General features: G+C 35.2%; 1 protein-coding gene across 1 annotated transcript in view; it reads left to right on the top strand.

The window, feature by feature from the left end:
• The window catches only part of LOC140436130 (uncharacterized), a 51,903-nt gene that overhangs the window by 14,876 nt on the left and 14,746 nt on the right, over positions 1-22,281 (top strand). The window contains exon 3 of the mRNA XM_072524837.1: positions 1,876-2,053. Within this exon, the coding sequence (XP_072380938.1) occupies positions 1,876-2,053 (178 nt within the window). The remainder of the gene's footprint in view (positions 1-1,875; positions 2,054-22,281) is intronic.

The following is a 22,281-nucleotide window of genomic DNA, read 5'->3' as shown; positions in this document are numbered from 1 at the left end:
ATTTAAATTCATCAATAATTCAGTAATGAAAATAATAACCGTAAGAAACACCTTTCAAATTTATAAGAGTACAAAATTTCAAATAGGTTAATGTATTTCCGTAAGAGATATTGTTAAATGTTAATGTTAAATGTTTAATTTAAACACTTATTATTGCACACGATATACTTCTCTAGTTAATTAATAATAAGTAATGAATTCTTAAATATTAAAACTACAAAGAAAAGTAAAACTAAAAATTATATTTGTAAAAACTGTGTTTAAATAGGCCGCTAAAAAAGATTTTTTTGCTAATAAATAAGTAGAATAACTTTGTAATTATTCATGATATATCTCTCTCCTCCTCCTCCTAAGTGCCTCCTCTGTTGAGGTTGGCGATCAATATGGCAAATTTCTCTCTATTCTGGGCTTGATGAATTAATTCATTTCCTTTTGTGTGGGTCCAATCTCTGATGTTTCGTAGCCAAAATTTTTTTCTTTCGTCCTATGCCCCTTTTACCTTCAATCTTGCCTTCTAATATTACTTGGAGCTGCTCAAATTCCCTATGGCGCATTATGTGTCCTAGATATGACGTCTTTCTAATTTTGATAGTATTGACTAGATGAGGGCGTGTGTTCATTGCTCTCAGTACTTCTTCATTCGTAGTTCTGCTGGTCCAGCTTATTCTTAGCATTCGGCGGTACATCCACATTTCAAATGAATTTAATTTGTTGACGTCATACTGTTTTAATATCCAGGTCTCACAGCCATATAGTAATAGAGACCACACATAACACTTTAGTGTTCTCAGTCTTATTGAGACTGATAGCTTGGAGAGCATTTTACGCATATTCATGAAACCAGATCTTGCTATTTCAATGCGTCTTCTAATTTCTTTTGAGTGGTCTAGTTGACTATTTAGTTCTCTGCCCAGGTATATGAAGCTTTAAGAACTCTGAAGGGTGACACCATTTATTTGTATGTTAGGTGTAGCTTGTTCATGTGGGTTTTTGTGGAAGACCAGAATTTTGGTTTTGGAAAAGTTAATGTCCAAGCCCAGCCTGTGACTTTCTTCTGATAATATGTTCATTAATATATTTAGTTGGTCTTCTGTTTCTGCTAATACTACGGTGTCATCGGCATATCTTATATTGTTAATAATGATTCCATTGGCTCTGGTACCTTCAGGGCGATCTTCAAGAGAAGCTCTGATTATATGTTCGGCATATACATTAACTAATAGGGGCAATAAAATGCACCCTTGACGCACTCCTCGTTCTATGTTGATGTACTTGGTGTTTCCGTTCTCAGTTCGAACGCATCCTGTGTATATATCTCTCTAACTGGGTGAATTGCGGAAACTGGGTGAAACCAAAAAGGTGATTAAAACTACATATTTAACAAAAATATAACTTGATAATCGATATATAATCTATTTAATTTGAAATGAGCTGTAGCCCTTTAAAGTAAAGTTTCCGCGCGAATTCTGTAGTGTGAGTGGTTAGGTAAGAAGAAACCGGAACTGCATAGGGATAAAAAAAAGAATGATGATGATTTTATAAATAAAACAAAAGATTGGGTCTACCATTATTAAATCAATTTTGCTTGATCTACTCCTATTATCACTTGAATTATGTCACGCTACTGATAACTTGAGTTTTAATCGACTTTAAGAAATGTAGAATAATTGTTTACGAAAAAAGCTTACTAAGTAAAAATGTTTAATAATTTTTATTGTGATATTGAATTACTGATTTAGATACAAATTTTAATTTAAAAGAGAGCTAACAACAATATTAAAAAAATAGTATTCACAATTATAACGCATGTTTGCTAGATACTAACTTTTTCACTACATCATAGATTTCACTACATCATAGATACTAACGTTTTAGATTTCAGCACATCAGCCTCCTAGTCAGATTTCTCCACTTGTAATATCAAAGGAAGACTTTGAAAAAATGAAAAAAGAAATAATGGATAAAATCTACATAGTTACTAACTCTATAGGAAAAATTGAAAATGATATTGACGAAGAAAAGGACGAAGAGTGGAAGCTTAATGTCATAACAGGTAAATTTTCGCGTGATATGTTTCAATATTTTATTTATCTTTTTTTTTTATTTTATTGATAACAGCATCAACCAAACTTTGGGATATTAGCTGTACTATAGTTATACATAGTAGTTTATTACATATATACAGTCCATCTAATTTACAAACCGTTGCACGTCATTATCATTGACAGAGATCGAAGTTGACATAGTTGCCAAAGTATAAAAAAATCCTGAATCCATTTTAAATCAAATAGGTCACATAATTATTATTATACTCTTTACAACGACTATTTAAATTCTTACGTGACATTTTTGAAATAAAACACACTAATTTTGTTCTAAAAAGAACAGATTTTATTAAATAGGTAAAAATATAAAACAAGAGGTATTCACTTTAAAATTTAAAATAATAAAGTACAAAAAGTGTCAACACCGCAACTGTCAAATAAGTGTTACCAATTTATGCCAAAATTTCACCTTCGTTCGATTACAGTTACAGTGTGTTCCGAACAAATGTTCTTCATAAAAACGTTTTATAATGCATTTATACAAGTTAAATGAAGCATATTGTTGTCTATTTTTTTAAGTTAACATTAATAGAAATCTTTAAATATTAGTTCTACGCGTATATAATAAAATATGTCTAGTGGCTGTAATGCCAATGTACTCGGTAAAGTGATTCTAAAAAAGAACACACCGACCGCCTAAATATTTCGTGTTGGTATCATGTGACGTCACGGGCTATGACGCCGATGACGTGCAACGGTTTGTAAATTAGATGGACTGTACTTAAATCTAAAACGGTATTTTTGACTAATTGCTAGATTTACAATAAGGTTAGAAGGTCATATTTTACAATTATTGTAATTAGGGTTTATAAAACATTAATAATTACAATTTGTTTAAAACAATAATATCTTTCAGGTAGTTAAACATATCGGCAGATTTACAATGTGCTCCTAAAATTGCTTTTATATTGTTAGGTAGTGAGTGTTTTTGTCTTTCACTGATATATTTAGGACACTCTATTCAGATATGTTCTACATTAATGTCTTAATGGAAAGAGAAGCTTAAACAAACCAATGCAGAGGAAATAATAAAAATAGAAAATTTAGGAGATGACTCCATAAAATCATTATATCAAAAAAGGCTAGAACAGAAAATACAAATGGAGAATATCGAAAATGAAAGCAATGTAGAGACTAGCTGGACAAAACTGAAGAAAAATATTCTGGATGCTGCCCGAAAAGCCCTTGGAACGAAAATAATAAACAAAAAGTGGTCAACGAAAACACCATGGTTTACACTAGAGGTTAAACAAAAATGTCACCAAAAAAAGAAAGCTTTCCTAAAATATAGGTTAGAAAAAACGAATGAATCATATGAAGAATATAAAAGAATAAGAACTTAAACTCATCAATTGGTAAGAAAAACAAAACCAGATTACTGGGAAAGATTCACAAAAGAACTAGAGATGGATTTCTATGGACAACAGAAACAAGTATGGCGCTTCATAAGACAACAAAGAAGCGAAATGAAAGAACTAGTTGAAATAGAACACATACAAGAGGATACATGGGTTTCTTTCCTGACAGAAATGTTTAAAAAACAAAACGAAGAACCTTTACCAGAAACGCCAAATATAATAACTGAGGAAAAGACCGAAATCTCCCAAAACGATTGAAACCTAAATAAAATTTAGGGGGGGGGGAGTATATAGAGAAGGAGATGATAAATTAGAGAAGAACTAGCAAAGAAGTTATAATAAAAAGAATGGCTTAGCTCAAAAGAACACAGAGACACAAAACCTCAAGCAAGAATTCGGGCTAGCCTCACTACACTAGAATTTGGCTTTGAGATAAGGGGAAAAAAGATCTTTTAACCAAAAGAATACAATATAATAATGCACCTGAAAATTTGGAACTATAAAAGGGGTAAGATAAGAGAATATACAGAGATGCCTAGGAAAATACTGAAATGGGCGCCAGCTAATTTCTGAAGGAAATTAACGAAAAAATAAATGAAGTTATGAACAACAAGGAATAAAGTACTATTGATATAATACCCTGTAATAATGTTTAAAAACCGAAAAAGACACTATTGACCTTGTTCTGCTATTATAACTGTAAGCAGGAACTGAAATAAAAGCAAAACTACTTGTAACAAATATATTTATAATATTAACAACTAACAAAACTCACCTATATATATATATATATATATATATATATATATATATATATATATATATATATATATATAGAAAATATAATTACAGTAGTGGGGCTACGGTGTGCGAGGACCAAAAAGCCACGACAAAATGAAAGATCCCCACTACTGGGCCAAACAAAAAGGTGTATTAGTAAATATATAATCTAAGTCCATGGGAGAAGCGAAATCTTAACACTAAGGTTAGTTACGAAAGTTAAATCCTAGATGGGTAAGGTAGGGAATATAAATACTAAAAAACCGTGACGGTTATACAAAAGAAACTACCTTACCTAACAAATATACGACTAATATGTGTCGAAGCAGCTAAACACCAGATCTATGTGTAAGTGTTATGCTTACACATAGATGCTGGGAGATATCTAAAGTGATCAAGTGTGATGAGTATGGCCAACAGACTCGGAAAGATATATATATATATATATATATATATATATATATATATATATATATAATTTTTAAAAAACCTGATACATAAATTTCTTCCCTTCCCTTTTAAAACCCGCTATACAAAAATCATGAACCCCTTCCCTATCAATGAATCTAATTTAATTAATTAATAACTATTTACCTAACTTTTTATAGCTGATACAAAACTGTAATAAGTACTAACCTTGGTATATGCATATACAAAGTTGTAAATTACAAGAAAAACCTTAACCCTGAGAAACTTGTTGTTAATGTCTGTCACAACACTACAGCTGTCCTGGTTAGGTCCCCTTAAGACTCTGACGGTCCCGGTCCTTGGGGCTCCGAAAAAAACGAATGAAGAAGAACGCTGTGGTTCTGGAGACAATCGGTTCCTGGTTACCAATGGGTTGAAGTAGGTGTTTGGTTAAACTACTTCTAATCTTAAACGTTATCCTAATCGGGTGAAATCTACAAAAAATAACATTTAGAGAAACATCAAGGCACCCAAAGATGACTGTCAACACATACTCTTACATCGAATTACCACAATAAACAAACATTTTATTTCATCAGCTGACTGTCATCCTGTCTATTTATTGCGTCTGCGCATTTAAAGAATATCTAGTAAATTAGGCATAAAAGTTTTTATACCGAGTAGGTATACAAAAAAAACAGAAAAAAACTAATTAGGTGTCAGATAAATTTACGATCTAGGCTCAAGGCCACATGATACATATGAGAAAACTCGGATTTTACACTTTTAATATTTCAAAAGACAATGAAAATATCAATAAAATGATAGGCATATAAAACTAAATGATTTAATTGCTCACCTGGGTTTTAAATAATTATTTCAGTAGATTTGGGAGCCGGGTTTTAGATATTCATTTCTGCAGATTTGGAAGCCGGTTTTTCAATCAAGATTTCTTTATCATTTGTTCCAATTTCTCCCTTGATGTTCGGGGCAAACATTAAATCCAATCCCAGATTTTCTACCCGATTTTAAGATAAAAAAATGCCGGTTAAGGCTTGGAGAAATACACCTCTCTGTGTGAGTTGTTGGCCAAAACTGACTTTAGCCGAGCACCTCTTGATCACTTTAGTTTGCGCATCGTATCGTCTATTGCCCATAAACGTTTCATAAACGGGATTCTGAGGGGTTTTAGGATTTTAATAATAAATTATATTAATTAATTATATGTTAGCAGTTGTGACTGCTACACGATGTGAAAGAAGGAAAGAACAAATTAAAAAACAGAAAGTCACCAGGAGAAGATCCAATACCAAATGAACTCTTAAAATATAGAGGTGATCACCTTGTACAACAACTACAACTTCTTGTTAATAAAATAATCACCACGAACAGAATACCAGATAAATGGAGGAGAGCGATCATGGGGATGTTCTTCAAAAAAGGAGATCAGAAAGACCCCAATAATTATCGAGTAATAAATCTATTAAACACAACACTCAAATTGACAATAAGAATAATAGCGACAAAAATAAACGAACGAATATCTCTGCAAGAGGAACAGCAAGGATTTCGGACAGGAAGATCATGCACGGATGCAGTTTTTGTAATAAGACAAATAAAAGAAAAGTCGCTGGAATACAACAAATCAGCATATATGTGTCTGATAGATTTGAAGAAAGCGTTTGATAGAGTGAGAATTCGGGACGCGATACATTTATTATATGAAAAGGGAATATCACTGGATTTAGTAAAAACCATTGAAAATATATATTATAAAGATAACATAGCTATGGTAAGATGTAAAGGAAAACTATCGCAACCTATCAAATATGAAACTGGCATTAGACAAGGAGATTCGCTGAGCCCATTAATATTTAATCTGATAATGGATGAAATCATAAAAAAAGTTAAAAAAGAAGAGGACATAGAATGGGAGAAAAGGAAATAAGAATAATATGCTATGCCGACGACGCCATAATAACAGCCGAAAATGAAGATGACCTACAAAGATTAATTAAAGAATTCGAAGATACGGCGCTCATATACAACATAAAGATCTCAACAGAGAAAACTAAAACGATAGTGATATCAGCGTAACCGAGACGATGTAAACTAGTCGTAAATAACAAAATAATAGAACAAGTGATGGAAACTGAATACTTGGGAATAAAACTGTCAAGCTACGGAAAAGTGGAAGAAGTACAAAAGCAAGTGAACATGGCAAACAAAGCAGCAGGATGTCTCAACAACACAATCTGGAGAAACAAATACATCACAACGGAAACGAAAACCAGGATATATAAATCAATAATAAGACCGATAATGACGTACACAGCGGAAACAAGAGCAGATACGGCGATAACACAAACACTACTGGAAACAACAGAAATGAAAGTCTTACGAAAAATAACAAACCAAACTATAAGAGACAGAGTAAGAAGTGAGGAAATACGAGCGAGATGTGGTATAGAGGAAATAAACGCGTGGGCCAAAAGAAGAAAAGTGGAATGGAATCAACACATAGAAAGAATGACAGAAAATAGAATAGTACGAATAGCAAGGGACACATCGCCAAATGGAAGAAGATCATTGGGACGACCGAGGAAAAGATGGTCATATAACGTCAATTGAGGCTAAAAACCGAAGTAGAACAGGCATTAAGCCTATTTATAAAGTAGGAAGAAGAAGAAGAAGAAGATTAATGTCGCAGTTACATAAGTCACAAATAGGACGTTTTGATTTGGAGATTTGGTGGCTGTGAGTTATTCTGCTATAATCTATACGTAAACGAGTTAGCTTATTAAACAGCTGGTGATTTAAATTTATCTCACGCCAAGATTCGGTTGAGGTCATTACGATGTGTAGAGTCGATTGTGAAATATTCTATTCGTTTTTCCATTTATTTATCACTTTTTCTTTAAGAAACGATTTGTAATCGGAAACAGACACTAAGTTCACTAACACTGAAGAGGAACTGTGTATTGCCTCGCTGGCATTGAAAATCTGCTTGTTCGTTTCCTTGAAGTCCAATATGTGATGGAACCCATATAAAGCGGTCTTGCTGCCTCGCGTTGTTTAGCAAATGTAATTGTTCTTTTATTAAAATACCTATGGGATTACTTGTATATAACTGTTTTATCGTATGTAATGCACTGAGAGAGTCGGTAATTATGACAGAATTTGGAATTTATTAGGAACGTATATAAATGAGGGCTTGCAGAATTAAGTATAGTTCTCCAGAGTAAATATTCCAACTGGAAAATAATTTAAACTGTAAAACAATGTTCGGAGTTATAACTGCTAATCTCACACCATCAATAGTTTTGGATGAATTTCCGAAGTGGAAATTGAAACGTCAATAAACGTACTTTAACCTTTAATTGTAGCTTATTCCCATTTAAATAGTAATTACTTTAAATTGCCACAAGAAAATAGCTCAGAACAATATTGTATGAATCTGTATAGATGTAACAATCATCTGGAAAAGAAGCAAGTATGTTGTAAAATGAATGGTGTCGGTCAGATAGCTAAGCGGGCTAGGCGGCCGATTCTCATTCGCTTCAATGTCGAATGGTTCAGTGGATGTGAGATCGAGCCCCAGCTCGGTGTACAGAAAAATAAAAAGCCTAACGCAGCAGTTTAAAATTCTAGATGAATCTGCGGCTTAGACTAGAATATGCTAGAATATGCTGGTGTCTGATCGGCCTATGGTGGAGCAGTACGGCAAGAGATAAGGGCTTGCGGCTCGGTCATACTTCTCCATAGATCCCTACCGGAAGGGCGTGGCGCCTACATACCGGTATATATATATATATATATATATATATATATATATATATATATACATATATATATATATATATATATATATATATATGTATATGTATATATATATATATATACATATATATATATATATATATACATATATATATATATATATATATATATATATATATATATATATATATATATATATATATGTATATGTATATATATATATATATATATATATATATATATATATATGTTGTAAAATGATTGAATAATTGTTGCATGGGGGTCTCAAGCTTATTGTATTTAGAAAGAGTTAGATCACATATTGCAGGAGGAAAGGTCCAGGGGGGAGGTGTAACTTTATGTGTCTGATTAAAAAATTTTGGGAATTAATTATTATGAAGAGAGAGAGAGAGAGAGAGATATCTTCTGATTCTCTTGTAAAATGGAGGGTTCGTTCTTTTTTTATTTATATAAGTTTCTTTGAAACGTTCAGCGACAGTATGATGGAAAGTGGGATGCGATTTTATCGCACATATGGATGATTCGTATGTTAGTGATAAGTATATTCTTCTAAAATTTAAAGGTGGTTCCCCGGTTAAACATTGTAGGCTTTTAATGAGGCTAGTACAAAATGCCCCTGTAGCTATTCATAGTGCTGTATTTTGTATGACTTCTAGTTGCGCAAGAAGAATTTTCTTTGCAGATGAGTTTACAACTGATCTATAATCGAGTTCTGATCGTACTTGTGATTTGTAAATATGAATCAGACTTTTAAAATCTCAGCCCCAATTACGATTGCACAATGTTCGTATTAAATTAAGACTTGACAGATTGACAAGATTGCTTAATTTGCATAATATGGTATTTCCAAGATAGTTTCAAAAAATCAATCCTAAAAATTTTAAGTGTTCCACATAAGTTAAGTTATTTCCATATAACTGAAGATCTGGATTTGTAGAGTGCCGTTTTTTTGAAAATAAAATACATTTGGTTTTGGCTGTATAAAATTAAAATTCCACAGCTTTTGACCAGATTTCAAGGTGATTTATTGCACATTGTAAGTTTTTCTGTACAGAAAGAATATTTTTCCTCTTGAATATATAACCAAATCATCAGCACATAATTTCACCTTAACAAGTTTTGGAAAGTTTTCTAAGATTTTGTTTATCGCTACTAAGAATAGTGTTGAACTAATAACGGATCCTTGAGGTGTTCCATTTGTTTGATCTTTAGTGCTGGATATTGTACCATTTCTCTTAACTTTAAATTGTCTCTTGTTAAGAAAATTATGAATAAAATATAGCATGTTACCTTTGACACCACAATGAGATGTCAAACGCTTTTGTTATATCGAAAAAGACAGCAAGACATTCCTGTCCAATTGCCAATGATTCTTGTATTTCGGGCTCCAGGTCTATTAAATTATCTATGGTGGATCTGTTTCTGCGAAAGCCCCTTTGTTCACTGATTGTTAATTTATTATTTTCCAAAAACCATCTTAGTCTATAATTCAACATTTTTTCTAAAATTGTGCGCATTATATTGGTAAGAGAAATTGGCCTATATGAATTATTATCAGTTCGTGATTTATTTGGTTTAAGTAATGGAATCATTATTGCCTGTGTCCATTTTGTGGGAAACTCTTATTTGTCCAAATTCTGTTGTATAGGTTAAGAAGATATTTTTTTCCATTATCTGGTAGATTTTGTAGAGTGATTAAGCTCTTCCATGGTAAATGTTATATTAAGAGGATTATCTTCAATGCATTCAAAATCCATTAATTGAATTTCCAAAATCATCTTAGTATTGATAAAATCTTTAGAAAAGTTGTTATTGCTAGAGTTCATTTTAAATTGTTTTGTTTGTAGTTTTTTTTTAATTTTCCCATACGGTGCTTATAGGCATATTGGTATTAATAGAAGACATAAGTTCTTGCCAAGATTTTTTCTGTTCTTTTTAGTTATATATCTAGCTTGAGCCCGTAATTTCTTATATTCTATGATATTTTTAGTTATTTTGTAATGTTTTAATTTTTTAAAGGATTTTTTATATTTTTTTATTATGTCAGTACACTCGGCATTCCACCATGGTAATGAATTTCTTTTATGTAGAGTTTGTGTTTTACCTATATGTCTTTCACCAGCAAGATGGATTAGTAATATAAACGAATTTAGAAGTTCATCTATGTGATGATTTCCGGTGACTTCTTTTAAGGTATGGCAGTTCTGTTGGATATACTTTTTAAAAAAATACCAATCGGCTTTGTTTAGATTCCATTTTGGAATTGGGGTTGTATTAATATCTTTATAATTATTATTGAAAGAGATGTTGATGGGATAATGATCACTTCCATATAAAAACGCGATTACATCTCATGAAAACTTTGGTGACAGTACAGGATCACATATTGACAAGTCGATAGCTGATGAGGTACCTGTATGAATATTATATCGTGTTGATTGTCGATCATTCAGCAGGTTTAGATTTTTTAAGGGAATAATGTTTTCTAAAATTTTTCCTTTGGAATTTATTCCGAGAGATCCCCATATTAGATTGTGACTATTAAAATCACCAACAATTATTCTGGGAGTGGGAATTTGATTTAATACATCTGAAATATCTGCTTCTGTGATTGGTAAGCCAGGTGGAATATATATATATATATATATATATATATATATATATATATATATATATATATATATATATATATATATATATATATTGTTGTACTTTTGAATGTCCATAAGCAATAAAAAACCGATATACAAATTTTATTACTTAAATAAAAATTAAAATTATTGATATTTCATAAAGACACGGGCATATAAATTTTCAAACATCCTGTATAAGACAAAATATGTATTTTAAGTTGTTCGAAGAATTGTTCATTAGGCCTCAGAGACAAGACTTTCAAATATTATCGATAAGAAATTTAAATAAGTCGGTTATTGTGGAATGGATTTACCCGGAATAAAAGTGTATATAGAAAGTGTAAAAACAATAGACCGGGATTTGCGGTGGTTTGTCTCCCCGAAAGATTATATCGGTAAAAGTTTATTAACAAAAGACATTGAATTGAGAAACATGTATCATTTGTAGCTATTAGTAAGAAATATTTGTAAAGCAGATAGATTTAGTTAGAATAATTAAAGAAGGTTGTTTTCTGGAATTACCCGAATGACGTTTTATAGAGAGAGTTGTTTGGTAACGATATACGTCAGAGAGGTGGATGATTTTTATTGGTCAAATTTTGAATGCAAGGAGGTTGGTTTTGGCTATGAGATAGGAGAGAGAAAAAAAAGTTGGTTAGTCAGTTTTAGTCGTCCAAGAAGGAAGGAGCTTTGTGATTTGTGTTTGTCTGAAGTCCCGAAGACGTAATTTACCGGGTGTGTTTATTTGCTGTGTAAAAGCTGACCAGTGTGAGGAACGGGGTACAGAGAGATAGAAAACCAAAGGGTATAAGAATATTAATAGAGACGAAGCCGGAAACATTTGGAGTTATAAACAGGCGCGGAGATTGGCTCAAAAAGAGGCTGCATAGACTAACACGAGTTGTTGGGTTGCAGATACAGTGACAGATAGGAGAAAGGTGTACGTCATCTGGACCACAATAGGAGCAGAAGCAGAGAAAGGATTTTTTTGTTGTGGCGTGGCCATAGAATTGCAACGGCAGAGAAGGAAAGGTCAGTCAATTTTCATTAGAGCCGGAGTGTGATTTTCATTTATTAATTAAATAAATTAAATAAATAATAGAGACAGTTAATTTTGCGATCACTTAAAAAAAAAAAGAATTATAAAAAGAGCTTAGTTATAACACATTAAAAATCAATGTAAAATAACATTTGGGTCCATGATAGAAAACAACTTCTCATATATTTAAAGTTAGTATATTGCAAATATTACAGGATTGATTGTTATATAAAATTTCATTAAAATAAAGGACATCTCACATATAGTTCAGTTGAAATTCTATGTATTTTATTCAGGTCATATTACCTACCCGATTAGGAAGCCAATTGGAAAATATTTTGAATCCACGATCAAAGGTAAATAGTACAATTTAAATAGCCTGAGATTGTAATTAATTAATGCTGATTTATTGTGATTAATTGGAGATTAGATCATTTAATAAATATAGACAGGATTTTTCCTAAGTAAGCAATATAATACAATTTAAATAGCATAACAATATATATATATATATATATATATATATATATATATATATATATATATATATATTACAAATATTTATTTTTTGTGGAAAGGACACTGATACTCCTACTACTTCTAATTTACTATTAAATAATAATGCTTCCGATTCATATTTTTGGTTAACATATATAACAACTCCTCCACTATCAATATTTGTGTCGTTTCGGTTTTTATGGAAACAAGAATAATTCCTCATGTCATAACTATGCTGTCCTTTAAAGTTTGTTTCTTGTAAAAAAATAAATAATTGATGGCGAGATTATTGAACATAAATGTTTAAGCATTTCTAAACTGATATAGAACCCGTTAACATTCCGTTGAAGAAATGGATCGAAGATTTTAGTTTATTCCTTGAGATGAATTGGTTGTAGTATCACTGTCTTGATTAGCGGCATCATCTAAGTCTAACATTTTTTGTATTTTGTTTATTATTTTAGTGCATTTGATCTTCATATTTTTTCTGTAAAATACAGCAAGTTGGGGGGATCAGACGAGCTAGAATATTTGTGAAATATTATTTTTGTTGGCATCATCATTTCCTGAATTGATATGGTCGTTTCAGGTTGCTTTTTTTGTTTCTTTTTGGTTGGTTTTTGGGATTTTAAATTCTTTATTTAATTCTTCAGTGGGAGATGAAGTAGTATTGATTTCCGCAATTGTTCTTGTGGTTGATGTTGTATTGGCTGTTGTGGTTAGTGGACGATAAGGGTGGAATCATTTTGTGGATTATGACTCGAACAATTTGCTGCAATGTGATCTGTTTGCTTACAGATAAGACATGAGGGTTTATCTAAACTTAAAAATATGCGATACGAAGTTTGTTCATACATAATTAAGAAGAAAGAAGGTAGGTCTATATCTACAAGTGGTTGAATATATGTTTGTCTTCTAAAACTGAAGACGTGTTGAAATTCTGGAAGCTGACTACCTATTCTAAGGAAAGTTAAAGGTGACATTAATTTAAGACTCAATTTAATTAACTCATATTTTATTAGAGTGTGTGGAACAGAAGGGCAAACATTAGATAGTAACAGTATTTCGTTCGGAGTTATTAATCTTCGTGCTTTTAGATTTTCGCTTTTTTTGTTATTTCTGCTGAATTGAACATAAAATTTTCAACCAAGGATTCGCTGGAGAGATAGATACATTTTCTGTTATTTAATAGTCTTGATGAAAATAAAATATTCCGTGGATAAACAACTTCACCAAGAGCTATTAAGTACTCTTCTATATTAGTATCATGTAGCGCATTAAAAAAAATTGCTTGAGTCTTGGAAGGAAACTGAATTGAAGTATTATTAAGCACAGCAGAGTGTGATGTTTTGTTTTGAGATTGTTGATCGTCAGTCATGGCTGTCGACAAATTTTTAAGGTCGGGCAAATTTTTAAGGAAAGGCAGGCCTTTCGGCCGCCACTTAGCCCGTAATTAGTGAGGTCCATTTTTTGTTACGTGTATAGTGAGTTAGGGTCACACTGACCCTAATTTGTTTTGCAAAATTAGACACTGATATTTGTTTATATTTAAAAAAAATGACTTCAATAACTTAAAGACGTTTATTTTGTTGTAACATAAATGTAACAAACATTTGAAATACTTATCACGCATAAAAAATTAAACCAAGAAACAGCATCAAAAACTGAGTTATTTTGTAACTAGACTAAACATTATCCTGTAACAAAAAAATGAGAAACAAAAAATTTTTTTTTCTTAAAACATAAACTTAAACATTCAATCTAACCCACCAACACAAAAAAATAACCAAAAACAAAAAACATCATAAAAACTACAATCCATTCTTATAGGCAATCTTTGCAAATGTTTGTTTCACACATGTGGCATATTGGCGCTTTGCAACTAACGCAAACTATCTTCGTTTTTCTATCCAATAATCGTGGACATTTTGAGCACCTTACTCTTTTTTCTAAAATAGCATTTTTCTGTTCAGGAATGTCTGTTTTTAAAATGGAAGCGATATTATGTCTCAGTTGCCTTTGAATTTGAGAAATAGTTAGTCTTCTTTCCATATAATTCTGCACAAGCTGCCGAGCCAGAGATTTGATGAATTCATACCTCGACTTTTGGGGGTTTCCAGGTAGGGATGAGTATATTATAAACGCATCGATGGAAGAAATATCCATAATTGTATAAAAACAAGTAAGAGGCCATCTTCGACTTCTACGATGTGTAGAATACATTGTACATTTTTCATCTAATGCATCGACGCCTCCTTTTGTTTAATTATAAAACTCTATAATTTCGGGTTTGTTTGTTTCATCGTTTACTGCATTACTGTAGTGCATTAAAGACATCAAAAGTACCGCTTTTCGTGGTTTAGGTACATATGAAATTAATGCAACTCTATCGCCAAATCCAAATAGAGATGATCCCGTGAGCCTCGTTTTAGTTGGTAAAAAAGAAGTAGGTATCTCCCTTTAATTTTTTTTTAATAGTACCCATGTAAGTTAGGCATCAGTTCCTCAACTTAGTTATCACTTCTAAGGATGTAAACCAGTTGTCTGCTGTTACGTTACGGTTAGAACCCTCAATTTTACTAGACGAAGAACTGATTGGGTTAAATTTTCTTTCCTCTTCTGACAATATTTGGCCATAACTTCCAGCATCTCTGTATACATACCCATCCAAAAAGTAATGGGTTCGGCGTCAATTAGTGCCATTATCTTTAAGCCATATTTTCGGGGTTTTTGAGGCATGTACATGCGAAATAAACACCTTTCCCGAAAACCAATGAGCATTTCATCAATACAAGCATACTGCCCTATGCAATAATTTTTTTTGCTGTTTTCTACAAACTTATTGAAAATTGATTAAATGGGGGCCAGTTTTTCGGTTTTTTTACGTTCTTCCCTCGTAGTTTGGTCATCAAACCTAAGCGCTGTCAAAAGTACTAACAATCGTTTTACTGACATGGTGCATCTAAAAATTTCTCTACCAGTACTGTCGGTGGCGAATATCGAACTCAAGTCTTCCGTATTGGATTTAAATATGGCTGAGTAAAATAACAAACCGATAAACGCTCTCAGTTTAATAATGTATAAATCTTTTAGATCCGTTCTATTACTACCGGTATATTTCGTTCTAATCCTGGTAAGTTTTTCATTTGTTCTAAGAACAATCTCTTCTAAAATATCGTTTGTTATTATACATTCCCAAGCACTTTTCTGGAGACACAATTTCCCAAGACACTTGGCTGGCCCAATAACCCCAGGAAGATGAGAGATAATGTTGAAACTTCTTGTTCTTACATTTGAAGGTGGAGCTTCTGCAGTCCACTTGTATTGATTTTTGCCATAGTATGTTCTCGAAGGGCCTGGAGTTTGTTGCTGCTCATGTGGATCTGAGTCCGAATTAACCTCCGAAGGTGCTGCATTTTGCGGGATATTATTTTCAACATCCAATAGAGGTTCCACGGTTTCCGGCCCCCATTCAATTTCTGAATCAGTTTCGTGTTCGCTGACATAGTCGGGATCATTGTTTGAGTCATCGTGACCGCTGAAATCACTCTCATTCGCGTCTAGAATACTTTGAGCCCATTGTTCAAACCTAGGATCATCGGAATCCATTTTAATATATCGTGACAGGTCCGTTTTCAACTGAAAATAAAAAAAAACTAATTATTAAAAAAAAACGTAGTCGACGAGGTGGGGTCACAGGTTTGATTATTTTCTCCTTTTTATTGTTTATTAATTTCTCTTGTCCTGTTCGGGTCATTTATCAGCAGAGATTAGCTTTGATTAAGCTATATAAATTTGTTCTATCTGATCGGGATATTTCTTTGAACTTATTAGTAGAACTTGAATATTATATATGTGGTAGAGTTCATTCGAAATTATAGTACATGACTTATGCTGGATTTTAAAGTAAGCAAGCAAGCAATTTAATAAAACCCAGCCTGTGAGAAATGTTCATCCCTAAGAATTACGATCAGGTGTAACAATTCATTGGAGCGAGGTGTGTTAACTCTAGTAAAAACAGGAGTCACCCATTGCGCTCCAATGCTCCAGACCATCCCTTTCCCCCTATAGCACTCTGATGCGCTACAGAGGCACAACTATCAGCCAAATGCTCTGCATGTGGAGATCCTGGGTAATAGAACCCCAACATGGTTTCCTAACCGAATGCAAAACTGAGTATTATTCTCTCTATAATCTTGCTGATTGCAGGTAGTAAGCTTATTGTCTTTTCCGGGCTTTGGTAACATTATGACATGGGTATCTCTCCACCTGTTTGGGAATTTCTTGAATCTTAGCATTGCATTAATAATGTTTGTTAAATATACTATGGCTCTCGCTGGTAAGTATTTTAGAGTCCTGTTCGTGATTTGATCTGGACCAGTTGCTTTTTTGGGGCGAGCTGTTTTTGATTAACTCATTTATCTCCTCCGGTGATGTAGGAGGGATGCTTTCGTTTGGATTTTAGGGTATTTCCCTTTGTCTTTCGACTTCTATGAAGTCGATGTCCTTGTCTGGGTGATAATTTAATGTACACACTCTCTCGAGAGTACTCCTTATTACCTCTGTTTTTTTCGTTTGTGTTGTAAACTATTCCGTTTTCTCCGTGTAGTGGAGGGATTGGCTTTCTGTCGCTTCTCAATATCTTCTAAAGTCTCCAAATATTTTGCATATTTGGTCCTTGTTCCTCCATGTCTCTTATGTGGTTTTCTCAGCTTTCACTACGGTGTTGTTGTAGTGCTGTTTTGACCTCTCTGTTCAGCCTATTTGCTCGATTTTTGTCTGCCTGGTTCCTTGTCCTTCTTGCTGTCTGCTTTGCTCTGTTCTTTTCCCTTACCAAGTCTTCTACTACTTGTGGTATGTCCTTAAATCTTCCCGTGTGCATTTCTACTTCTTTTTCTGTAGTGCTATTTCTGAGTGCTTGTTGGATGATGTTTTCCAACTCTAGGAATCTGTCTTCTATTTCTCGTGGGTTGTCTATCACTGGAACTATATTTATTCCGGTGCTCACGAGTCTCTTAAAGTTTGTCCACTTTGTTTTCTTTTTGATTCTTTTATTATGCTTTCTTCTTGCCACGTTCCTAGTTCTAATAGGATGGGGTTATGGTCCGTTGTGCCTTCATTTAGTGTTTGTAGTTCTGTTTGTAGTCCTAGGTTTTTTGCTACTATAATGTCTATGTGTGTAGGAAGTCCATTTTCTGGATAATGCGTTGGGTCTGTAGGGCCCATTGCCATAACGTCTTCGTTATTTTCGATGTATGTGTTTAGTAGTCTTCCATTTCTGTTCGTAGCTCTGTCGTTCCAGTTTGGGGATCTTGCATTTAGGTCTCCTATTATTATTGAGGGTTCGTCGTTTAAGAACGTATTTAGATCTTCTTCGATCAGTGGATCTTGTGGTCTCACGTAGGCGGAGGTAATTCTGACTTCTCCTTGCCTCATTTGCACTCTTATTGTTGTTGCTTGCATAGTATTTAGTTGCACTGTTAGTATTCTGATGTGACCTATGCCTTTTTTCACAAGTATTGCTGTGCCACCTGATCTTGCTGTGTTATCGTTCTTGTAGATGTCGTATCCTGGAAAATTGATATTTATGATATTTGTGAGTTTTGTTTCTTGTATAGCTACGACGTCCATTTCATATCTATTGACCAGTTCGTCCAGTATATTCTGGTTGGTCCTTATGCCTCATGGGTTCCAGGAGCCTATCCTCAAGTATCCCTTATTTACTTGCACTAGTTCAGTGCTAGCTTTATGTCCGCTATCGCGTCATTGACGACCCTAGTAAGTAGCTCTTTTACAGAGTTTACTAGGTCATCTTGATGTTGTCTGGAAATGAGAATAGTATTCTCATTTTCTTGGGCTTTTGCTGCTTGCCCGTAGGAAGGTGCGCCAAGAGTGATTTGCGGCCTTCTTTGTGTCGTTGTTTTCTGTCTTGTTTGGGGTTGTTGTTGGCGACCCCAGGTTGGACATCTTGGACATCCTCTGAAGTTTGCGGGGTGTTGTCCTTGACAATTTGCGGATTTTGCCTTTTGTTCCTTAGGCATTTGGCAGTTTCTACTTGGATGTTCTTCTCCGCACCTTACATATCGAGGTGCTTTGAAGCACGCTCTCTGTGCATGATGGTAGCCCTGGCAGTTGAAACACTGTGTGGGCCCTGTTGCATTTTCGAAGTCCTCTATTAGCACTTTCATGTGCATCAGGTTGGTGATGCGCTTAAGTCTTTCAGTGTCCTCCCTCTCCACCGTTATGACGAACATGGGTAGGTGTCTTCTATCACTTTTTCTTGAAGTCATATTCTTTATCGATAAGACTTCGATGTTGTGTTCATCCCTTATTGCCTCGAACATCTCTGTCGTGTTCGTTGTGGGAGGTAGTCCTCTTAATACCATCCTTGGATTGATATCTTCCTCAAGCGGGCAACCATTGTATCTTAAAGTTCTTCTATCTTCTTACGTAGAGCCGTTATTTCGTCGTCCTTTTCCTTAAGAAGTATCCTTAGTGCCTGTAGCTCAGACTTTCGTCCTCGCTACTTCTTTGTCTCGATCTCTTGTTTGTTGGTCTTTTTGGGGTATCGTCATCGGTTGCGATCAGTTTTGTTTCGCGGTTTCCCTCCGTGCGGTCTTTCGTTCTATTCTTTTTGTTTTTGGGACGTTAGAAGTCCCTGTCATTGATGTTGTCGTCTATCCGCAGCTCCTTAAAAATTTCGTAATTTCCGTTTCCGTCGTCTATTGGGGGCAGCGCGTCACAGATGTTACAGTTGAGTTTTCTCTCACTGCAACCACAGGGGCTGGGGAATGCCTTTCGGTCAGGCGGGTATCGTGAGCGATCCATATTTTTGGGGTGGATATCCTAATTTTTGGACGATAGCTTTTTTGATGACCGTCTGGCTCCTTGCCAGCACGGCTGCTGAGTGCCACCCAGTGACCTCACACGTGGTTGTTCACGCTCTAGGCAGAACTAGAGCGGTACCCTCTTGCTTTTCTCACCTTCCTGACCTTGGGGCCGTGTCTGCCAGATATAGGTTTCTCAAAAACTTTATCCCACAGTGTCATCCCAAACGGTGGCACAGGGAGTATCCCGACGGGCTAAAAGCCCGTATGCTTTTTCGCTTTCCTACGCCTCAATTTTAGCCTCCATGAAAACTTGATTAAAAAACAAGTCTCCCCGGTTTAACCTCGTTTCGGCGTAGGCTAACTACTGGATTTTAAAATACCCTCTGATAAGGTGGAAGCAATTGTGATGATTTTATTTCAATGTCTATTTAATTTATAATGTCTTGTTCTTATCTTAATTTATTAAAAAGCACAATAACTGATATTAATTTATTTATCACTAAATATACACATAATTTATATAGGCGAGCGTAACAGTAAATATCGCGGCCGCGGGTCTTCAGAATTAACTGCCCTCTTCAATCAAAGTTCGGTTATTTTATAAGCAATCCTGATATTCGAGAACAGCATCGAAAGATCGAGAAGCTTAGCCGGGCTCATTCACCATAATTTTGGTTCTAGACTTCCACCGAAATTTCTACAACAAAACAGAATAGTTAGTCATAAAATTTAGGCCAGTATATTTATCGTAACATTGCCCCCCTCTTAAAAGATGGTTCCTCCTGGAACCTTGTCGGGACTGGAACCGGAACTGTATGCTGGTATCGGCAACTGGACCCTCTTTTACAACTTCCAGTTGTATAAAAATGACAAGGGACGGTTTTCTCTCCGCACAAGGTACTTAGCGGATTGCAACAGACTAACACCTGGACTTCGGTGTCTTTGAAGATCTCCTCCACCATATTTCGGATAACCCTCCAATCTAATTGGCGGCACTCCAACTTTGGCATGGCTAACTTTTGCACGTCGGACTCTAGTACGTGCTCTCTCAATTGAAGTAAGGCTTCCCATACATCTCGGTAGGTAGGTTGGTCACGGGCAGTGTCTTTTGTTACCAGGTAGAAAAGGTAACGCGATGCATCTTGGAGTTTCAAGGTTTTACCGGGAGCTGGCACCTGGCATTGAAGTTCTGCAACTCGACCAAACTACCTTCGAAAGACGGATGCCAACCCTGGTGCGTCTTTGATACTGGCCGGGATGGTAAGGGCCAGCGAGTAGTCAGCGGGGAGCGCGAGTAGATCTAGCTTTTCTTCAGTGGTAACACCATGTCTTGCTTTACCGGTACCTCCATAGGCACCCATGAATTCCTCAAACGTGAGGTCAGACACATCTTGGACTTGGTTTACTTCCACTTCTTCATCTACGTCGTGGTCACCTTCGAAAGACGCTAGCCGGTTATGGTGTACTATCATCGGCTTTCCCCTCGGAATCTTGCTTATTCGGTAGATGACATCGTTGATTTTCTCCATGACGAGGTATGGACCTTCCCAAAACTGCTGCAATTTGGGAGAACAACCTTTTCGCTTCTTGGGATTATACAGCCAGACCTTGTCGTTTTTCTTAAAGCAACCCTTTTCGGCTTGTGTATCGTACCGTTTCTTCATTCGGTCGCTAGCGATCTGAAGGTAGGAACGGACTAACTCATGTACATCGTCCATTCTTCTTCGTAATTCGATCACATAATCTTCACCTGCTACATCTTCTCCAGGTCGACATCCAAACTCGAGATCACAAGGTAGTCGCATTTCGCGTCCGAATAGGACTTTGGCTGGTGTCTGGCCTGTTGATTCGTTAACAGCAGATCTGTAGGCCATTGTGAAGAACGGAAGGTATTGGTCCCAGTCTCGCTGATGATCGGACACCATCTTTGTCAAATACTTGCCAACTGTCCTATTCATTCGTTCTACCATACCATCCGATTGCGGATGATACGCGGTAGTTCTTGTTTTCTTCATGCCTAGTCTATCACATATTCCTTGGAATAGATCGCTTTCGAAGTTCCTGCCTTGGTCACTATGGATCTCCAAAGGCACTCCAAATCGGCTGATATATTCTTGGATCAACTTATCTGCAACGGTGGCGGCCTTCTGGTCTGGAAGTGCGTAAATCTCGACCCACTTAGTGAAGTAATCCATTACTACCAGCATGTACTTGCCTCCATTTTCACTTTCTGGAAATGGCCCAGCGATGTCCAAAGCTATTCTTTCAAACGGGCTTCCAACATTATATTGTCTCATAGGAGCTCTCCTTTTTCGGTAAGGCCCGTTACTCGTGGCACAAATAGTACATTTCTTACACCAGTCTTTTACATCGTCGGAACTGTTCATCCAATAAAACCGTTCCCGAATTCGCTGAAGGGTTTTCTTTACACCAAAATGCCCTCCCGATGGACTGTCGTGTAACTGACGAAGTACTTCGGCTATTCTGCTCTTTGGGATCACCAACTGTCTTCTCTTCTCTGAACCGTCATCATTTTCCAGGACTCGTTTGAGCAAGCCATCTTCGATGATAAAGGAGTCCCACTGGGCCCAATACGTCTTAACTACTGAGCATAGGTTTGATATTTTCCACCTATCTTAGTAGGCGTCCAGTCGTCGTTGACAATCGTCGTTCTTAGCACTGCTGCTTCCTTGAATTCCGTTTTGTTGCAGTGGAAACACTCTGCTGGGCATGGCCTTCTGGAAAGAGAATCAGCGTTTCTATGGCTAACTCCGGCCCGGTGCTCAATCTTAAAATCGTATTCTTGGAGTCGTTCGATCCACCTGGCTA

Source organism: Diabrotica undecimpunctata, chromosome 3 (assembly GCF_040954645.1).
Source record: "Diabrotica undecimpunctata isolate CICGRU chromosome 3, icDiaUnde3, whole genome shotgun sequence".
In the NCBI taxonomy this organism is placed as follows: Eukaryota; Metazoa; Arthropoda; class Insecta; order Coleoptera; family Chrysomelidae; genus Diabrotica; species Diabrotica undecimpunctata.
The sequence above is the reverse complement of the archived record's forward strand: the minus strand, read 5'-3'. Positions and strand labels throughout refer to the sequence as shown.